Source organism: Acanthaster planci, linkage group LG21 (assembly GCF_054643075.1).
Source record: "Acanthaster planci isolate LZ-2023a linkage group LG21, COTS_SCS, whole genome shotgun sequence".
In the NCBI taxonomy this organism is placed as follows: Eukaryota; Metazoa; Echinodermata; class Asteroidea; order Valvatida; family Acanthasteridae; genus Acanthaster; species Acanthaster planci.
The window spans coordinates 10047588-10068071 of NC_141797.1; the positions used below are offsets into that span (position 1 = coordinate 10047588).

Genomic DNA, 20484 nt, shown 5'->3' on the forward strand with positions numbered 1-20484 from the left:
TTCGAGACTTGCTTTTAAAAAAAGCAAGTAACGTTTTGACAGACTGAGTTGGGATGGTAAATAAAGAAATGACAATTTATTCCGAAAAGGAAATCAACATTTCACCCACACATGCACAATGCACAGCAATAAATGCGATCGCTGTTAACTTCACCCCCACCAAAAATTTATAAACTTTCTTTGCCCAAATCGAGGTACCTATGTTGCCTGTAATATTTGTCAGGGATGTAAGTTGAACAGAAATTATATGATTCAATGTACAACAGAGAAATGTCGTGGTTATTGAAGTTCTGTAGAAGTTCAGATCATAAAATAGTTATGATTTCAGACGTTGAATCATGGAACAGTCGTAGGTCTACGTCTGAGGCGCAGGCAAACGTACGTAACGTACATGTACGTTGAGGTGGTGCGACCATTCAACTGGCACTGCATACCGGCCGTCGAAAAACACGTGGGAGAATTTTAACGCAAAATTTTGACGTTTAGGTAATTCCATTGTAATATAATTATTTTGAAAACTGTAATGCCATTATCCATTCAGATAATAATATAAGCTGTCGTCGGGACTTGACATAAGCCTATCTTGACCAGTTACGGTATGGGGTCAGTACAATCATGAATACAAGCATCTCGACCCTGATGACCCGCATCACTGCAAGAAGATCGAGAGAAGTCTCGAGAATCGTTTGCCGGGTTTACTCTGATGAGAACGGGGATTGTATGTTAGCCCCACCTCCGAGTTTTTTGTCATTTTATTTAAATAGCCCAAGTAGGCCTAGCTCTAAACTAGTTAGGGCTAGGCCTGTAGGCCCATGCTAGTAATGCTGTGGGCTACTGAAGCACGGGAATTGGGATCGAAGCTATCTGGGTACTGGGGTGTGAAGGTGGGAACTGTGTGGTTGTGGTAAGAGAAAGCTTGCTTCTTTGTTACAGTTGGCCGTGATGGAGAACTCATCCTTAGAATCCATCTGTTACAAGGATCACAAGCTGCGTGTCCTGAACCAGTTGTTATTACCCAGCCAGCTTGAGTATGAAGAAATAACCAGCGTGCGGGATGGATGGGAGTCAATCCGGCAAATGAAGGTAACTACTCACCAAGCCAATCATTCCAAAAGATACCAGTTCTGTTCTGATAAATGGGGCGTGATCCCTGGCTGTCTAGTGTTTCAAGTTACATGGCTTCTGACTACTGCCCCTGAACAAAGGCATTGACAAATGGGAAGAGCCACTGACATAGGGCTCGATACCTCAGTTGGTAGAGCACTGGTACAGTGTCCCGGAGGTCACAGATTGAAATGCCGCTCCAGTCAATTTCTTTGTTCATCTTTTAATCATTTGTAAGCACCTGGTAAAATTCCCTAAATAGGTTTTCTGCTTTTTCTTTTTTTTTTCAAAAATTGATGATTTGCATCATTCGGAACTAACTTACAGTACGTTTCACAACTTCTGTTTACTTCTGTGCGCCATTGTACAAATTGTGCATTTCATGTACTGGTCTTATTGAATGCATTCTTGTTTACTGCAGGTGCGAGGAGCTCCGTGCATTGCCATTGTTGGCTGTCTCTCATTGGCTGTGGAATTGGCCAATCACACACCAACAAGCCGGGAGGAGACAGTTTCCTTCATCTCACAACAGCTGGATTACTTGGTGTCCGCCAGGCCAACTGCCGTCAACATGAAGCGTGCATCTGATAGTATCAAGTCGTTGATGGAGGAGATGATTCGTGGCAACCCTGACATCACAGCACAACAACTCTGCCAAAGGTTGGTACCTCCCTCTCACTGTCAGTGTTAATCCTAACCTTCCTCAATCCTTCAAAATCCTCTGGGAAGTTCATGGAAGATATTGGAGGAATGAGTCTGAATACCCTGAAAGTGTGGCTGATTGTAAAGGATGCATTGTGTCAAGGTCTTGTTGGACCTTCCTTAGCCATCCATAACTCCAGGCCTGGTTGGTGTTTGAAATTATCCGCAATGTTCCAGGATATTATTTGCGTTGCTCCAACACAGAGCTTGGAATTGCTGGTAGAGTTTGTAGGATTTAGGTACTGGCCATCCCTCCAAGGAACATATGCAAGAAATCATGGAGAATTTTGGTGGACTGAGTTTGTATACAGTTTTTACCAGGAGGCAGCTGGAGGATTTTGAAGGACTAAGGACGCCTCTTAGCTGAATGAGCCAAGGGAGTTAGGGTTAAACCCCAACCTGTTAGGCTTTACCAATAGCTATGGGGACCTCACTGAAGCCTCCAATATCCTCCTTGCACGGTAAACCACTGTTGCATTCTTGTGACATTACCTGCAAGAAGCACTGAGCTCCACAGTTGAACAGTTTGGTCTCCATATTCCCTTTCTTAAGAACCGTGAAGGAGTCTGATTTTTCATCCAATTATTTTATTACCAAAAGAAAAAAATTGTATATATAGCTCCAAATTACTGCAAGATTGAAGATACATGTATTTTGCCCTCAGTTTATTGCCATCACATGCAAGGTTAAATTGCAATTTCATTGGCCCTGAATAGACAGTTGGCATTGGAAATGATGTTAATGTTGTGGTTATTTTCTTATAGAGTAATTCAGGAAGCCGAGTCGATGCTTTTGAGCGACGTCAAGTGTAACAAGAGCATCGGACAGCATGGAGCTCAGCACATTAAGCAACGTTGTAAACCAGGCAAACAAACCGTCATGACGCATTGCAACACTGGGTCGCTCGCTACGGCTGGCTATGGAACGGCCTTAGGTGAGGGAAGGACCAAGCTAGGCATGTCTTTGTAAAACACAGGGTGATTAACTGTGGCACTGCAAGAGGAAAACCAGGCTAGCATAGAAATGTAAAACAAGGCCTGTTTCTGTAGTATATCACTAGGTGAGGCAAAAGCCAGGCTAGCCCTAGGACTGCATCCAAATCTCTTGTCTCGGGCTAGGTCTAGGTCTTCGCTCCATTGGAAATGCGTGGAGACACACAGGAAATAGACCTAGCCGTAGCTCTGGAAGCCTGTTTTGGATACGGCCAAAAACTGACAGACTCCTTGTGGGCTTTTGTCTCAGTTCACAAACTGCTTTTGACTTGGTTTAAGACTGAACGACTTTGTGACGGACGCAGAGGGACTTTGTGACAGACGCAGCTGGAATTCTATCGTTTTATTATTCAGTAGCCAACTTTCACATTTTCTTGATTTTTTGGTTGATGTGTTTACAGGAGTGATCCGTGCTCTGCATGCATCAGATGATCTGGATCATGTGTTCTGTACGGAGACCAGACCATACAATCAAGGAGCCAGACTAACAGCATTTGAGCTTGTACATGACCACATACCCTCTTCTTTGATCACAGACAGCATGGCCGCATTCACGATGATCAAGAAAGGAGTAACAGGTACTGCAGTGATAAGCAAGACTGAATGACTGCAACGTGGGAGATATCCATGTTGGGTGGGATTAGGCAATCAGCACAATCACACAATCTCGTGATCGCGTTGTGGAATCACTCAAATCTGTAAGAAATCTGTTATTTTACTTCCCTTTTTCAAAACATTCTTTCACAGCCGCAAAGTAGGAAGAAAAGGTGACTGACTGATGGCACCATTGTCTCTAACTTCACATTCCTTTTTTTTTTTTAAATAATCCTCTAAATGCAAATTTGAAAGAAAAGACAATTGGCTGTTTGGCAGAAACAAACGGCAGGGCAGTGTATACAAAGATACAGTTGTCGCCATTTTGTTGCTTTAAGACAAACAAAATTGTTTTATCCAAGATGCAGAAAGTACAGCCTGTGTTCAAATAGCTTTTACAGGGCTGCATTGACCTGGGGATTGCCATGTGTTTTGTGTGCTAAACAAGTGAGACTTTGGAAACAAGGTTGAACCTGAGTCAACTTGTGGAATCTGCTCGAACACACCCATAAATGTTGAATACAAGGTTTCAAAACTCGTTTCAACAAGAGTGTGTGCAGATTTCTTTTAATTTGAAAAGTAAGAGAGCCAGATGTTATGATCCTAGGAGAATCGTATTCAGAGTTAAACATTTACACATTTTTTTCTCTGTTTTTCTAGCTGTAGTTGTTGGTGCTGACCGAGTGGTTGCCAATGGTGACACAGCCAATAAAATTGGAACATATCAGCTGGCTTTATGTGCCAAGCACCACGACATTCCATTCTACGTTGCCTGCCCATTCACATCATGTGATTTCAACCTAGCCAGTGGGGACAGCATCGTGATAGAGGAGAGACCAGCGAAGGAGATGATGTCCGTCAACGGGGTACAGATTGCTGCCGAGGGTCAGTCTTTATCATCTGATTGGTGGATCCTTGATCATGTGTCATGAATTATTCAACAAAAAATACATCTCAATGCCACACCACCAAAATGGAATGTTCCATTCCGCAGGTTAACAAATCGATTAATGTTCCATCCAGCCATACTCTGGGTCATACTTTCTTTTGGTGATGACAGATGGAATACAAATTGTTATAATAAAATACCGTTATAAAGAACAGATTTTGAGAATCCCAATTTTTTGAATTCGTATGTTCTTTGTTTTTCCACTCCTATAACATAGTCCTGGTTATGACAGTAATTTGTTTGGTCTCTGCAACTGTGTTATAACAAGAGTCGACTGTATTCCATTTCACTTGGCTTCAGTTTGTAAAATGGAACATTCCATTTTTCACCAAAATGGAGTCAAGTGCATTTGAAATTACATGTATTCCTTGATTCTTGAATGAGTAGATCCTTATTCAGGGAAATGCTGGAATGGACATGTTTGACAAGTTCTGAGGGGATACAAATGTTCTCTGGTCATAAAGACACAAGTTATGACTTATAAATACTTCAAAAGATTAAGAACACCACTGTGTTGTCTTCCTGCAGGTATAGGCATCTGGAACCCTGCTTTCGATGTGACCCCAGGATCTCTGATCACTGGAGGCATCATCACGGAGTTTGGAGTGTTCAAACCAAGTGAACTGCAAGAACAGTTGACCAAACTCTTGCCAGCATAGATATGCCGTATCCAAATCAATATGGCTGGACCTTGGATTATGCCTGTTGCGAGTTAAATTTGAATAAAAATCTGGTACACCGAGTCCTTTTAATCCACATGGACATAACCATTTGGATTCTTTATACTAAAGCCAATGTTGTTATTCGTCGTGATTCGGGGCAGGCTTTTACTTAGTTACACAAGAGACACCTTGCACCAATTCTCTGTTTTCAGTGGACAAGAACTTAGAAAGTACACAAAGGAACCAGTCCATTCCAGAGATGGTGGTTGCTATGCAAAAGGTTGATTGATGATTTTAAGCCACAGCGAAGTAATTCAGACAAGGCCACATTCACATTTTGAATTAGGAAATAAATTAGGAAATGCCATGGAGTGCCGATAAGCCATTCAGTATTTGCCTTTTTACGGGTCGGATTAAATAAAATGTGCATGCGGAATCATGGAATCTTGTACCAAAGAATTTGAAGAGGGTTCTCACGGAGCAAGTACAAGACACTTTTTTTTGGTGTAACACTTCTGATCATCTCTACAAAAATTCTTTGTCTTCTTTTTCATTGTGCAAAAAACAGTAACTTGTGAGTTTGTTTGCAATGATTACTCAGCAAGTCCAAATTTATAAACAAGCACGGAGGTGCTTTTTTAAATGACAAAAATATCAGGGGATTTCTTCCAGTCTTTTGCTTTCTTGTAGATTTGACTTTTGTACATTTTTTTGAAGGTGATGAACTGCTGGGTCGTAAAACAGTGTTTCATACACAGGCAACTTCTGACAAAAAGATCTGAAGTTTTATTTTCATTACCAAGACAACTCCCGATTTCTTTTAGCACTGCACTGTGAGGGTGGGTTATGTAAGGCTGTGTCCGAAACGGGCTTCCAGAGCTATGGCTAGGTCTATTGTCTACGCGTCTCCACGTATTTCTAATGGAGTGAAGACCTAGACCTAGCTCTAGACAAGAGATTCGGATGCAGCCAAAGACACCGCACTCAAGGAAAATGATGTACATGTATTTAGATCAATGTATTCTATTTCTGATGTCGGTTTTTAACCATCATTGGCAAATTATAAAGTAACTTCTTGACTTATGTTACGAGGTAGTGGTATATAAGACTTTGAATAAAACTTGATTTAAATTCCATTTGGTAACAAAATAACACCAGTCTATTATCCTCCAAGTAAAAATGATTTTGCTGTGCATGATTTAATGATTGCCGGGAGAGTCATTCACCTTTAAAAAGACCCAAGGTTTTCTCTGTCCACTTTATCCAGTCAGAGGGCAGAAGTTGTTATTTTGGCATTCCTAAATATAAAACATCCGACAAAAGTTTGGGTTGAAAATATGCCACCACAAAATCCATCACAGCTGGAGTGAGAACCTCCCTGAATGGAACAGAATGAAACCGTGGATCCCCAGACACCATATAATGTAGTGGCCTGCCTTGGTACTTAGAAGTTGTACAATAAACCCATGTCATCAGGGCCGACTGCTAATGAACTCAACAATGTGAACAGTCCAGGCAAACTTCATTAACCCTCACCTTCCCTAACCACACAGAATTAGTAACCAGTAAAGTGTGTGAATTTGTGGCACTGGGTACTGTACCCCTAAACTGCTTGTGCTTTAACATGGGTTCAGGCATACCCAAAATAAACAGAGTCCAACAGTTTCTGTGCACCGGTTACCATATGGTGTTGGAATTTGTGTGAATGGGTATGGTTCCTAGTAAATCACTCTGGGGAGTTAGGGTTAATACGAGCACTGCTGATACAACTTCTGCTCATTTTAGGTCTAAATCTGTTGCTTTTCATTCCCGATATCACATGGTTCTTGTTCTAAGTAACCTGCTGAATCCCAAAGACCTCTTGTTAACGAGGTTTGACCGTATTGGACGACTGTTGCTTTCTGTTGCACGCACAGCAACCTAGTGAGCCACCTTCAGTTTCTTCTTTCTTGTGACCGTTTCTTTCGTACTTGGTATGGTATCTGAGCAACTACCTTGACTATCTCCGTTCTCCGCTAAAGACTTGTGCTTTCTCTTTTTCTTTTTCATACACCTGTCGTTTTTGAGGCCAAATGAGTCCTCCACCTTAGCCGTGTCATGTGACTGGCTACCATCTCCATTTCCCTGGTCTCCCACCAACGCCCCTTCTTTCTCTTTTGTCCTTTTCTTCTTGGATTTCTTTCTCTTCTTTTCAATTCCACAGCACGTATCAACGTCCCAGTCTCTACCGTTGGCTAATTCAGAGGTGTTGTCTGGCACTGTGTTTGCAAACTCTGCATCATTTGGTTTAGTGTTGCTACCGGCAACTGCATTGCTATGGGAAACTGCCTCCGCTCTCCGTTTCTCCTGCAGCTCTTTCATCTTACGAGAAAAATACTCCTGTTGTAAAATTAGAGAGGAAGCAAAAAACAACAGTGGAGAGGTTGCTTGTGCACAGGGCTTTAGTGGAGGAAAAAATCCGAAGAACATTTCAAAATCAAACTTGAAAATGTATTCATTTACTAGCAGCAGTAAAGATCTCTGAGCGGGGCCAAGAGAGGGCGCAATTTTCCCAGCAACTGAGGCTCCTGTGGTAGACACTGCACGCCGGTTCACAAATGACTATGAAATGCATGTGTCAAGGTCGCGTCTCTACCAACAAAATGAACACTTCCCACCAGCATGGCTCTTTTCAACAAATGAGGGGGGGCTTCTGCTCAAGGCGGATAGCCTTACCTGAATGGAGTTGGAGCTGGTAACAGTCTGTACGCCAAAGTTGTTATATACAGTGGAGTTGCTTTGTCGTACACTGGATGATCCACAACCGAGACCAGCTCTAGCACCGCATTCAACATCAGAATCATCCTCAGAATTGGTTTCCTGAAAGAACATTGCGTTAATGAATCACAACTTAATAAATGCATCCCAACATTTTATAGTTAACAAAATAGATCACCTCAACCATCGCGTAAAAAAACCCAGGTTTCGTTTCTGACAGTTCAAAACATTGTTGCCTGATAGACAAGGCCGCTAACGTGTGGCACCACACTGAGATACTTCGGGTATGTGGACATTTTGCAATGTTTGAACACTTTACTATAGGCCTTGAGCTGGACCAAGAGAGGGCGCTATTTTCTTAGCAACGGGGGCTCCTTTGGTCAGAACTGAACTTCGCTGGTTCACGAATGACTAGGAAATGCGCGCGTCAGTGCCACATCGCTACCAACAAATTGAACACTCCCAACCAACGTGGCTCTTTTCAACCCATGAGGGGGTGCTTCTGCTCAAGGGGGATAAGAAGAGTCAGTACCGGCTTTCTACTTCTAGCCACCTGATTGGTCAATATACTCACCGACTGGACCCGTGATTGGTCATTTGGTGTATCACCGTTGCTTCTGACTCCCATGATGCAGTTCATGTCGCTGCTACTGCAGGAAGACAGATCTTTCCCACGAGCAAACCTTTTGTAACTGCCAAACGAAAATTAGAATTGGTCACCGTGCCTCCGCAAAGAGAAAATTAACGGTAAAACAACCAAGATCACGATTCAAACTGCATTCGGGCACGTCAAATTTACCATTTTTGAAGTTGGAACACATCTACAGGGTTACCGCTAAGCAAAGAAAAGAAAACAAGGAACATACACAACTGGATTATGTAATAGGCCCATTGATGAGAAATGGCCGAGGTGTACAAGTTTCGAGGCTGAAACATGGCCAAACTTGGAGTTGAAGCTTCAACTCGCTGGGTTAATAAAATCCACACAAGCTTTTTTAAAATTAAAATGGGAAAATTAGTCAACCTACATGTATCTCAAAGGTCATGTGGCAAGGAACGGACAAGTTAAAGCGACTGGGACATTAATGGGACCAGTGTCTACGTTGCAACTTACTGCACTCTGTGTTTGGCTTTCTTGGATTTCTCCTGCAGATTTTGTGGGATGCTGGGTGTTTTTGTGTCGTCTGATGTACCATGGTCTTCATTCAGGGAGCTGAGTAGATCGTTGAAATCGTCTTGGTGACCGATCCAGTTATCGTCGTGCTGTTGGCTGCAGCCTAAACCTTGAAAGGCAAGAAGCAGGTGTATTTATTACTGTATTCAAACAAACAGCTCTGTTTCAGTACCCGTCAAGAGTTGAAGTGTACCCTACCGGCAGAGGCAGGCAGATGGGAAGTTTTTCAAGCAGGCTCATGCACCTTCCCAGGGCACACGCGAAGACTTTCAAACAGAAACTGGTTGCACATGCCCAGCGAGTCCTGCTCCAAATGCGATGCGATGAGTTCCTACCACAGGACGTCTTGGGCCAAGACTAAGAAATGACCAGCTCACGCTTGTTTTATTCAATACATACCTAAAACGTTGTTCTTGACAGTTACTTTGATGTGGCTGGTCATTCCATCTTCATTCATCCCCAGGCCCTTGCCTTGCTGCCAACCCATCTTCTTCATCAGCTTCTCTCCAAACTTGTTTTCATCTAGGCATATAGGCAAAAATACAGGTACAGGTGATGTATTCAGAAAATATTAGATTTTTCAACTTTAGAGCAAATGTTAATATAAAGTGGGCGCTGCTTTTATAATTTCATTTAGGCCATTCCAGTATTGGACACCGCATGACCATGGTGATGACCTGACGATCGACTGATGTTCGTGGCGGGGATTCCCCAAGTTCTCTTCCTAATGTTAGACCATGGTTAGACACGCTTGAAATGAAGTTGAAAGCTTAAAAATTTTAAACTTATGAATAATTTTATCCTAAATCTACCAATGTCTACAAGTACAATGCAATAGTAATACAGCGTGAAAAAGACAATGGCGTAATTTTGAGTAGCCATGACCATGATAATATGATGACGATGTGGCAAAATATTGCAAATTGTGGGTCCACAATCTGACAATATGGTTGTACATTAGCCTAACATTAGCCTACAAAATTCATGAAAGTAGGCCAAATGCATTGCTCATTCATGTCATTTGCTGACAGTGGTGAGTGACAAACTGCTACCCCCGGAACTGTGGGGTCCGACAAACGTTCGTGGGAGCGGAGCGCTAGCGGACGTCGGACCCCACAGTTCTGGGGGTAACAAACAAACGTAACTACCGGTATCAGACGGGCTAACCATAAACACAGACAAAAACATACACTTGTTCGCCTTGTTTTTACCATAAATGCACGTAAACACTTACTGTTAGTCCATGCCTTGTTTCTTGGGTCTGTAGATAACTTCTGCCGCCGTTTCGGCTCAGCCAACATCGCCATCACTGACGGAAAAAAAGGCTACATGACCTGCAGAAGCCCGTATCGCGCAAACGTGTAGGCCACGTGCACGTTGTACCACCACTTCGCCCCATTGCGCTACTGATATGATTGCCACTTTGGTCACGTCGCTTCGCCCCGCCCCGATCCCCTAGCCTCGAGTCCAACTAACCTGGCTACGATTGTGTATATCACGTGTGTTTAGGGATCTTGAAGCCACTGACAGCGGCCGTAACGCGTACGGCTTCATTTGAAAATAACTTTATAAAAATGACTGCGTTTGAATTTTTATTGAATTATAATTATTTCTTCTGTTTACCATTTTTGGGCCTTATTTTATAATGTAAACTGCAGCGTCAACAAGATTGAAATAGGCCATCAACTTAGACAAAACATTTTCAACGATTTCATTTTTTGTACTTCATGCATAATGCAAAACTCCAATTATAAATTTCACTGGTAAGTCACTGTTCGTACATTTCACGTTAACTTATCGAGCACCAGCGACATTTAAAGCCCACTTCGTTGATGACGTAAGGGTCAAAGGTAACTTCTTAAAACCCGACGTTATCCAATCAGCGTTGAGATGTGACTTCCATTGACCAATTGAAAGAAGGGCATTTAAAGGCGGCCGTTTTGAGCACTCATAGCACACATATTGATCGATGATTCAAACAATGTTCAGAGTGCGGACTTGCACACACTAACGTCTGAATCTCTGATTTCGGTGAACATTTCGTGCAGAAAGTTAACTGAGAATTCAAACAAAATATCCATTCGTAGCGCCGTGACTTTGTCTACAGGTTCCACGAAAACAACCGAACATGTCGGCTCGACCAAGGGAAGATTTGAGGGTGAAAGATGCATGCATTCCCGATTTCGTCGTCGACCCGAGGTCTGGGAAAAAATACAAGAAAGGCCGATTCCTTGGGAAGGTAAGAAAGGCTTTATATTTCAAAATTAGGTTGAACTCAAATTGACCTAAAATAATTTAAAGCATGAAGAAGAAGCTGGAAAGTGAAAAGGGTAAAAACATTTAGGGCCCAGGCTAAAAAACACAAATATGAAAAAGAAGAGGGATTTTAACAAGTTCGTGTTCAACCGTGTCCACTTCAACAAGCAGCACTGCAGTTTATTAATTTGGCTAAACAGGCTTTCAAGTTATATATTTTCATATTTTTCTGTCCACAACATATTTCAGTTTTAATTCAGCATGTTTCATCACTTAATGTTAGGCTAGAATTGGCATGATCAGCTGATGGGCTTGTAAAATATCCAGGATAAGGACATAGGGCCTAGGCTCTGACTTTATTTCTGATTCTATGATCATGGTGATTAGAAATAAATACATGTGTACTGTATGTTAAAAAACATGTTTAAATGTGAGTTTACAGCCTTACAGGTCTTTTGAGAAAGTTGGGTGAAGAGTGGGGAATTTCCCATGTAGGGCCGGAGGTAAATTTTTCTGCAATTCAAATTTGGCCTTGATGTGTATGCCTAGGCCTATAACATTTATCTCTCATATTTGTTTGTTTTATTACAGGGAGGATTTGCCAAGTGCTATGAGCTGATAGATGTTGCTACCAACACCACCTATGCAGGCAAAATTGTGTCCAAGAACTTGCTGGTTAAACCCCACCAGAAGGAAAAGGTCAACTTTGCTCTGCAGATGGCAACTTTTCTACGTTTTCCATTTCCAAATAAGCAGTTTATTGCCCGAAAAAAAATTTGTCTATAAAAAGGATTTGTACAATTTATGGTTCATATGTGTTATGCCCTAACATCAACTCACATCAGCTGGTCCAAACCATATATCACTGTAGGTTGGCTGGTCCAACTATAGTTGGCAAAATTCTGCTGGCGCAAGTAACCATCATTTATAAAAAAAAAAAGAATGTTTTCACAAACTATAGCTGAGACTATCCAAATGGCATGTAACTTTGGACAGATGCCACGGGTGATGCCACAGTCCTACCCCTCATATATGCAAGCGTATGTCGCCAAACTAGTTGATGCATTCTGGGAAAACCCTTCACCTGGTGAAATTTTTATTTTTGACACATCAAATTAATTAAAGGGCAAGCTTTGCACTTTTCAAAACAGCTCTATTTACAATCATAGGTTGTCAACAAACTCAAGTTACCCTCCCATAAAATTTGAAAGACCAGCTGGCCTCATTTTGAGAAATCTAGCTTGGAAGGTTTATTTGAATATTTCCCCAAGGTACATATCGGACACAACTTGACTAAAACTTTACAAAAGTTGTAGTAACATTAAACAGGCATTTTTGAGGATGTTTGTTTCAATGACATACCTAAATAAATTCCATAAAACAGTGATGGCCTTTTAACTACCTGTCGTCAAACTGCACTTTAGATATTAAACAGGAGAATTTGTATTACATATTTTATAGAACGATAATATAATTTATCAAAGTGGGGCTGAAAAAGTCAAAAAAATTGCTTTTGGGACTATCTTTGAATGATCTTCAATACGGGTTTGGTGTCATCTGATGGGTTTTCCTAGAGCATATCACATATGTCACAAAGATGAGTTATTTAGCCATGTCCAAATTGACATGTGGCTGGGAGTGGAAATGTGACATACATGTCTAATGGCTGAAGTCACTAGCCGGTGACTTCCATAGCCACAGCCGCAACATTTGGACCCGCCCTTATGTAATGCCATTGATTTTCATTCTTTAGATGTCGATGGAGATCGCTATACATCGCAGCGTCAGCCACAAGCACATTGTGGGCTTTCACGGATTCTTTGAGGATACTGATAATGTTTACATTCTTCTGGAACTTTGCAGAAGAAGAGTAGGTATTTTTATTTTTTTTAGTTAAATTTTGCATATTTAAAAAAACCTTGCATATTTGTAAGAGTTCAAATTTTTTTGTACATTGCATTGCTGATATTTCTGCTGTCTGGCATGTTGAGTTGACTTCTCATTCTTTGTCAAGGACATTGATGGAACTGTTGGTTTGAAAGAATATTTGACATGGATGCCAAGATTTTTTGGCCCTTTCCCAGTTTGATTACTCAACGCTTTTCAACTCCCTTGACAATGTTTTTCTCTCCACAATATTAACTCCAATTTGCAGCGTGACAGACAATACGTGACTACGAGTAAAGACTACTCATTTTTGAAGTGCATGTGACGGAGACCTATTTTGCTTGTCAACTTTTTTCAAATATTTTTCTGTCTTTCTCTCTCTCTCAGTCTTTGATGGAGTTGCACAAACGTCGCCGGGCCATAACAGAGCCTGAGACGCGCTATTTTATGCGTCATGCCGTCTTGGCAATGCAGTACCTTCACAAGAATCAGATCATCCATCGTGACCTGAAACTGGGCAATCTCTTCCTCGATGACGAAATGGATTTAAAGGTTGGCAGTTCCTTCAACAATTACTTGTAGTAGAGAAGACCTTTAAGGATTCAGGGAGCACCTAGAAAAGAATACATATTGGGAGTTATAGTCTCCACTTCTGGGATTGTTTTTACTGTTATCCATATACAGTTAAACACCGGTAATAAGAGCACTGTTAATTGATACATCTTGCTTCTCTAAAGATAAATTTGGCATCCCAAAGTTTTTTGTATATGTTTCCAATTCTGGAAGGTCCCTGTTTGAGCAACGTAACTCTGAAGTCCCAAGGACCTTAATAAAAATGGTGTTCAACAGTAGTTTTTAACCTTCGCTTGATATCTCTGTCATCGTCCTCAGCTTGGAGATTTCGGCCTGGCAACAAGAATTGAGAAAGAGGGGGAGAGGAAGAGGACTTTGTGTGGGACGCCCAACTACATCGCTCCGGAGGTCCTGGCGAAGAAAGGACACAGTTACGAGGTGGACATTTGGTCCCTGGGATGCATCATGTAAGCAAAAGCAAGTCTGGTCCGAGCCAAGTTGGCTCATCGGGGCAGTGTTTATCTGCTTCCTTGGCATGAAATGACTGAGAATATTTCTATTCCCTCGGATGGGATGCCTGTCTGCCGCAGGTTGCTTCGCCCCAAAAAAGCAATTAGGTGTAATCTGTCATTTCATGGCAAGTGATGTGACTTCATAATTTGATACAGGTTCACACTTCTGGTTGGCAAGCCGCCATTCGAAACATCTTGTCTGAAGGACACATACCTCCGCATCAAGAGGAACGAGTACAGCATCCCATCGTCGTGCAAGGTGTCCCCCGCTGCCCGCTCGCTTATCTCGCGTCTCCTGAAGAACAATCCCCACGAGAGGCCCAGTGTTGATTCCCTCCTTGAGGACACCTTCTTCACCAGCGATTACCTTCCTCCAAAGCTGCCGACTACGTGCCTGACGGTTACACCTCGGTTTGCGCCATTGGTGACTCGGAAGCCACTCAAGGAGATCAATGCAAAGGGTAATATTGGCTTGTTTGTAAGAGACGGTGCAAATGTTACATACTTAATGCCACCACCCTTGCAAACTGGCAAGTACAGAAAGAATTACCAGGCATACCACAGAGCAAACCCTCATAGCCACAATGTGAAGAACATTGTTTACTGAGGTTTTCCTTTCAACCTCGTTACATTGAAACATTGCAACATTAACCATGCTGAATGAACACGTGGGTAACAGGTGCACAAATCTGCCGGATCTTGCATGGGGGTACGGCGACCTGCGCTTCCAATGAAATGGTTACCAGTCGTTTTAAACAGTGTCACTGTTGGATCCTAGGGTGGCAGGTAGACTTGAACTCTGAGACCATGAATTGGCCTGGGGATAATTGAAGGTTACAGGTGTGTTGCTTATCAATCTAACAGCTATTAGACCATGGTACATGTACAAACACAAACTTGCTAGGGTTTAATCTTCAGATTTTCAAATACTCCTTGTAAGTAATCAGATAGGTTTGTCATTTCACTTGTTTTACCTAAAAAATCTGTTCATATTTTGGAAACACAGACGAAAATGCGTCCCCGACGAAGGCAGGCATGGACTTGCTCCACAAGGGCACCCTGCCTAAGCCATTCCAAGGACAAAGTGAGAATCAAGCGAGCGGCAGGGATCAAGCTGTGTCTATCCCAACAGCAAGAGTACAGTCTGCAAAGACCGAAGAAGGTAAATGGTCTTGTAAATATGAACCTGGGGTTGCCAAGAAATTTGTGGTACGAAAGTCTTCAACACTTGCATGTTATACAATAACCAACCCTAAGTCCCCAGAGTGATTTCCTAAGTCCCCAGAGTGATTTCCTAAGTCCCCAGAGTGATTTCCTAAGTCCCTAGAGTGATTTCCTAAGTCCCCAGAGTGATTTCCTAGCAACCTTCCTCATCCTTGAAAATCTTAACACCATTACAGTAAACTGTTCGCATAAACAGTGTTTCTCTGTTTACTTGTGGGATGCCAAATCCCACCTACAACTCTGCAGTATACCAGTGCAGTAATCACCCTGACAGATTCCAACAAACCCTGGTGTTGGCGTTGGGCTGGTTAGGGATTGTTAGGGTTAAATTGTGTCTGATGACTGTTGATCTGGTCATAGCGTAGGAATCAGTTGGTGAGGATGCAGATGTTAGCTTTTTTAATCAATTTAAAATCCTCCCGGTGAAAAGATGTTCCAACTGTAAGTGTTCAATTTCAGGCCAAGAAACTTTGGACTCCATGCAGTTTGCAACTAAACGTAATTTTTTTTTCCATTTTAACTGCATTGCAAGTTTGTTTGAATGGATGGTATGATTTGGTTTTGATTCAATTCACAGAATGCAGTTACTTGACGGACCTCCTGAGTCAACTGGTATCAGTCGTCCACTGCAAACCAGCGGAGGTAGTCGACATGAGAATGGGTGAGTGAGATTATTGCATACGGCTGACACATGTCCTTATTTTAGTGTTCGGCATGTTTGTTTACACCCTTTAATTGATTCAAAAGTTGATCTGTGTGTTATCTTACCAACTTTTCTTTGCTCATTCAACTTTATGCTACGCAAAGATTTTTTTGATGTTCTTAAAGTGCTCTGAAGTACTCACACCTTCTGAAGGTTTATAAAGAGACGAGTCAATGCATGTACACCATAGTGCCATCTTAATTTTAAAAAGTCCTGTAATGACAATCCAAACACTGGGCTCAGAAAGTGATGATTTGTCAGAGGCATTTCTTGGTGTTCAAGCCATCCTGAGAGGATGACATTACAAAGAGAATTGACTTGAGTGTGTTTCCTTTGCAAAGATGACGCCGAGGACCCAGCAGCGGCCCCCGTCCTGTGGATCAGCAAGTGGGTGGACTACTCCGACAAATACGGCCTCGGCTACCAGCTCAGCGACGGCAGCTTTGGTGTCCTCTTCAACGATTCCACCAAGCTCTTGCTGCAGTCCAATGGAGAGTAAGTGGATTGAAAAGCACATTGTGGGCTTTTAAAAGGCCACCGTGTAAAGGCATCGAAGAGACTGTAATGGTTAAGCATCATTGTTGATGTTGGAATTTGTTTGACAAGAAAAAAAGGAAAGTTTGTGGGTAACAAACACGGCAACAAAGTGACCAGCAAGCATTGAACGTAATAAGTTTAGTGGGAACAACATGACCCTTCCAAATATTCTGAACTGGCTCTTGCTTGCTCAGTGGCTTTCCTTGCTTACTGCTTCAAAATTCTTTTTAGATTTCATCAGTTGATGAGAAATGTTAAGACCCGAGTTGATGGCTTTTTCCTCCTCCAGAGATATGGAGTACATCGAGCGAGATGGAACCGAGAAATTCTTCAGCATTGACAGCTTCTCAGAAAGCATGCGCAAGAAGGTCACCCTCCTCAAGTACTTCCGAAACTACATGAGCGAGCATCTACTCAAGGTACAGTAACATGTTTATGACCTATATGAGGCCTGAGCGGGACCAAGAGAGGGCGCAATTTTCCCAACAATGGAGGTTCCTTTAGTGGGAACTGCACTTTGCTGGTTCACAAACGCCCAATAACAAAATGAACGCTCCTGCCAATGACCCAACATGACTCTTTCTGACCAACGAGGGGGTGCTTCTGCTCAAGGTGGATGCAGTGTACTGATCGAGGCATCTCCACCAATCTTGGAGTAGTACGCACATCATCACACAGCCATTCAGATTCTTTGCTCTAACCCGTTCAGCCAGTGTGAAAAGCCTCAAGAAAACCTGGCTACAGTCAGTTATATGAAACTTGCAGTAGTCACCATAGAGCATTTTGGTCGTGGCCTCTTTGTCCATTGATGTAATACCTTAAGACTGCATTTTCCACTTTTCGTTGTTCATCTGTACACACTACTTTGTGTAAATTCTCTGCCGTGCTCACAGAGATTGCATTAAATGCAGCTTGTGCGTGTACAGTTCAGGTTACTCGATACATTTTGCAGGTGTCAACAGCTTCTTGGTCCGAAGTTGTGGCCAAATTTCTCGACTTGAATGTTACTTTTGTACATTTCAACTGTATTCACAGACAGGGGCTGCAGTGAAGCTGGAATCTGACAACCTTGCCCGACTGCCGTTTCTCAGGACTTGGTTTAGGACCCGCAGTGCAATCGTCTTGCATCTCAACAATGGAACTCTACAGGTACTGTGATGTTATGTACTTCCGTTCACGGTGGTCCAGAAACTAGAGATGGTAAAATTACCCATCAAGGCGTAATATAAATGATTTGTCAAGTTTGGATAGTAGAACTAAATTGAAACAAAAGGTTAAGATTTTGCGGAAAGATCAAAGAGAAATTTGAGCTGGTCAGTTCTGTACGCATTAAGTATCTATCAGATGCTAACAGAAACGGAAGTTCAATTTTGACAGATTGAAGGTATATTTTAGAGAAAAATCTCCACATTGAGATGATCTGTCTTGAAGAAAAAAAATACTCCAATGGGCATGGAAATAATGTCATCGTTGAAGCCTACAATTTGCTGAATGTTTTCCACATTGTTTGGTTTATACAGATCAACTTCTTCCAAGACCACACCAAGATCATCCTGTGTCCGCTGATGGCTGCCGTCACGTACATCGATGAGACGCGTCAGTTCCGCACCTACCGCTTGAGCCTGATTGAGAAGTGCGGCTGCTGTAGGGAGCTGGCCAGCAGGCTGCAGTACGCTCGCATCATGACCGAGAGACTGCTTGCACCAAAGACGCACAGCGCAAAACCCCACAAGGAAACGACGTCAGCAGTGAACACCAAGGAAGGTGCCTTGCAGACCATCAGATAGTCAAGTCACAATGGACGTGGCTGTGTCAAAATTACTTGGCTACAACTCACAAAAACACACTCCTATAGGTAGCCCTTATCTAGTGGCTGCGGTCATTTCCTATAGACTTGTGTGTCACAGTCAGCCATAGCCAAGTAATCTGGATGTGGCCCACAATACACTGTCCAAGCAAGCTTTTGCTGGCTGTTAATGTTTGTCAGGTTAAGACTGTCCATGCGCCAAACTCTCTCGTACCCTTTACTATTCAGTAATTGATCTGTTGTTCCTTTTTGAAGGAGTTACCATCTGAGCAAGAGTTTCTCCAATATGTTAGAGAGACACATCAAAAGTCTGTCGACCTTTGCACTATGTAGCACAAATGACAGACGTAGCATGCGACATTTACTTGTTCGAGGTAAACGGAACTTTTTCACAATGGCAGCTAGACTGTGAATGTATAAAAACAAAGTAGAAAAAAAATGGTTCGGGTGAGAAAAGGAGGGTGGTATGCTTGGAAGACAGCCCCATAAAAGGAATGTTTGACTTTGGTAATCAAACTAGTGAGAAATTATGAATAAGTTGATTTTGTCAACAAAAAACGTTTGTTTTGTGACCTCTGTCAATTCCAGTAACCATGGGATTTCATTACTTCGCGTCGAAAAACTGAAATTGAGTTCATTATAAGTTCTGCATTTTTCTCAGTTGCTTTCAAATCAAGTTCTAGAATTCAGCTCTATTGCATCCACATTCTTCAAAGATTCCCGCAAGCCAAATAAGTCGGAAAATGAATTTTTCTCAATCATCCCGGAATCCTGTTTTGAATTCAGGATTGTGTGGGTTGATATTTTTCTTCTCTCAAAATTGAAAGCATTGCTTGGAAATAGAAAGCATTGTTTGGAAATTAAGCGTTTTGCTGATATTAAGAAATTTTCAGTATGTAGAAAAAATAAACAATTTGAAAGTCATATACTGTATATAGATGTTGACCTATATATCCTAAATGTATAAAACTATGCTTACTGATGATTATATAAATATGGAATGAGTATCTCGTCAGTGAACAATGCATAAGATAATTACACGTATTCAGATGTTACTCTGGGGCAATTGTTACGCCACATCCACTGTGGAAGATGCTGTCGCCTGGCGCTCTGTGAGTGTGAAATTTGCTTTTATTTTTGGTGACAAGGACATTTCTGAAGATTTAATTTCTAGTACCAGAAGTAAAGAAGTGACCAGATCCTATAGAATAAGATTAATAAACTCCATTTAGTCCTAAAGTGTTCTGTGATTTGCTACTCTATCAGACAAACTGTGAATTAGTCACACATTCTTGTTTGAGGTAACGTAGGGTACACCTGTATGACACCTGCTTTTGTTGGGGAGGGTTATAAAAAATATTGACATGGGAACAAAACTAGATTTATAAGATTGATACTTAAGAAATTCCCTGCTCTTGTGAGAAGCTCAAAAGTGAATCTCTTAAATCTTGAATTTTAGCACTTGCATCCTATGTACATGTATGTAATAGCTCTTCAGTTGTAAATACTGTTTCACAGTTCAAACTATCATTCATATCGTTGGTTGCAGCATAAAGCAACGTACTGGCGTACAATACGTCAGTTCGTGATGCCACTAACATGAAGTTCTCAAATGCTGGTAACAAACTTGTTGAAATATAGAGAACAACTCAGAGGCAACAATACCAGCTCTGTATAACTGGATTCTGGTCTGTGGAGAAACGGAAGGGCCAAACTCATGAGCCAAATTAAGTGGATCTGATTGATTTATAGGCCCTTTTTGTACGTAATCATTTATTGCAAGAAAGCAAATTACTGAGGGACGGTCGGTGCCAATCAACAGGTTTCTGTACGGACCGACTGTCTTCAGTGTGTCATTTTGTTCAAGAGGACTGTACCAACACAGCACGCATACATGTAACTACTGAAAATTTTGAGGACTGAGGATTGGCATGTATATTTGTAGTGTATTAAAAAGCTTTGCGATTGGCAAAAAACAATTTGAAGATCAATATTTGCTTGTTCTCTGCAGTGTTTTATATGAAGAGTTGCAGCCAAATCTGTCGTAAGAT

At 41.8% G+C, this 20484-nt stretch overlaps 3 protein-coding genes across 4 annotated transcripts; 2 read left to right on the plus strand and 1 right to left on the minus strand.

Annotated features, from left to right (window-relative positions):
• Positions 1-368: 368 nt before the first annotated feature.
• Positions 369-6186, plus strand: LOC110981198 (methylthioribose-1-phosphate isomerase-like). Of its 2 annotated transcripts, none has more exons than XM_022238561.2 (7): positions 369-486; positions 934-1083; positions 1526-1764; positions 2571-2740; positions 3200-3376; positions 4053-4277; positions 4870-6186. In XM_022238561.2, exons 2-7 carry the CDS (start codon positions 943-945, stop codon positions 4998-5000), a joined length of 1083 nt encoding a protein of 360 aa, XP_022094253.2. In that variant the 5' UTR covers positions 369-486; positions 934-942; the 3' UTR covers positions 5001-6186. The 2 variants fall into 2 exon arrangements, with proteins under 2 accessions (XP_022094253.2, XP_022094252.2); XM_022238560.2 differs by lacking the exon at positions 369-486 and adding an exon at positions 604-718.
• On the minus strand, positions 5767-10331 carry pinx1 (PIN2 (TERF1) interacting telomerase inhibitor 1). The gene is made up of 6 exons (XM_022238404.2): positions 10169-10331; positions 9334-9456; positions 8875-9043; positions 8335-8452; positions 7719-7862; positions 5767-7382 (listed from the first exon to the last, which is right to left on the minus strand). The coding sequence occupies exons 1-6, from the start codon at positions 10239-10241 to the stop codon at positions 6924-6926; spliced, it is 1086 nt and encodes a 361-aa protein (XP_022094096.2). The 5' UTR covers positions 10242-10331; the 3' UTR covers positions 5767-6923.
• Positions 10332-10869: 538 nt separating this feature from the next.
• Positions 10870-20424, plus strand: plk1 (polo like kinase 1). The gene is made up of 12 exons (XM_022238395.2): positions 10870-11173; positions 11782-11889; positions 12944-13060; positions 13465-13629; positions 13969-14117; positions 14319-14623; positions 15169-15324; positions 15964-16047; positions 16431-16584; positions 16916-17045; positions 17662-17775; positions 18147-20424. The coding sequence occupies exons 1-12, from the start codon at positions 11063-11065 to the stop codon at positions 18411-18413; spliced, it is 1860 nt and encodes a 619-aa protein (XP_022094087.1). The 5' UTR covers positions 10870-11062; the 3' UTR covers positions 18414-20424.
• The last annotated feature ends 60 nt before the right edge of the window (positions 20425-20484 follow it).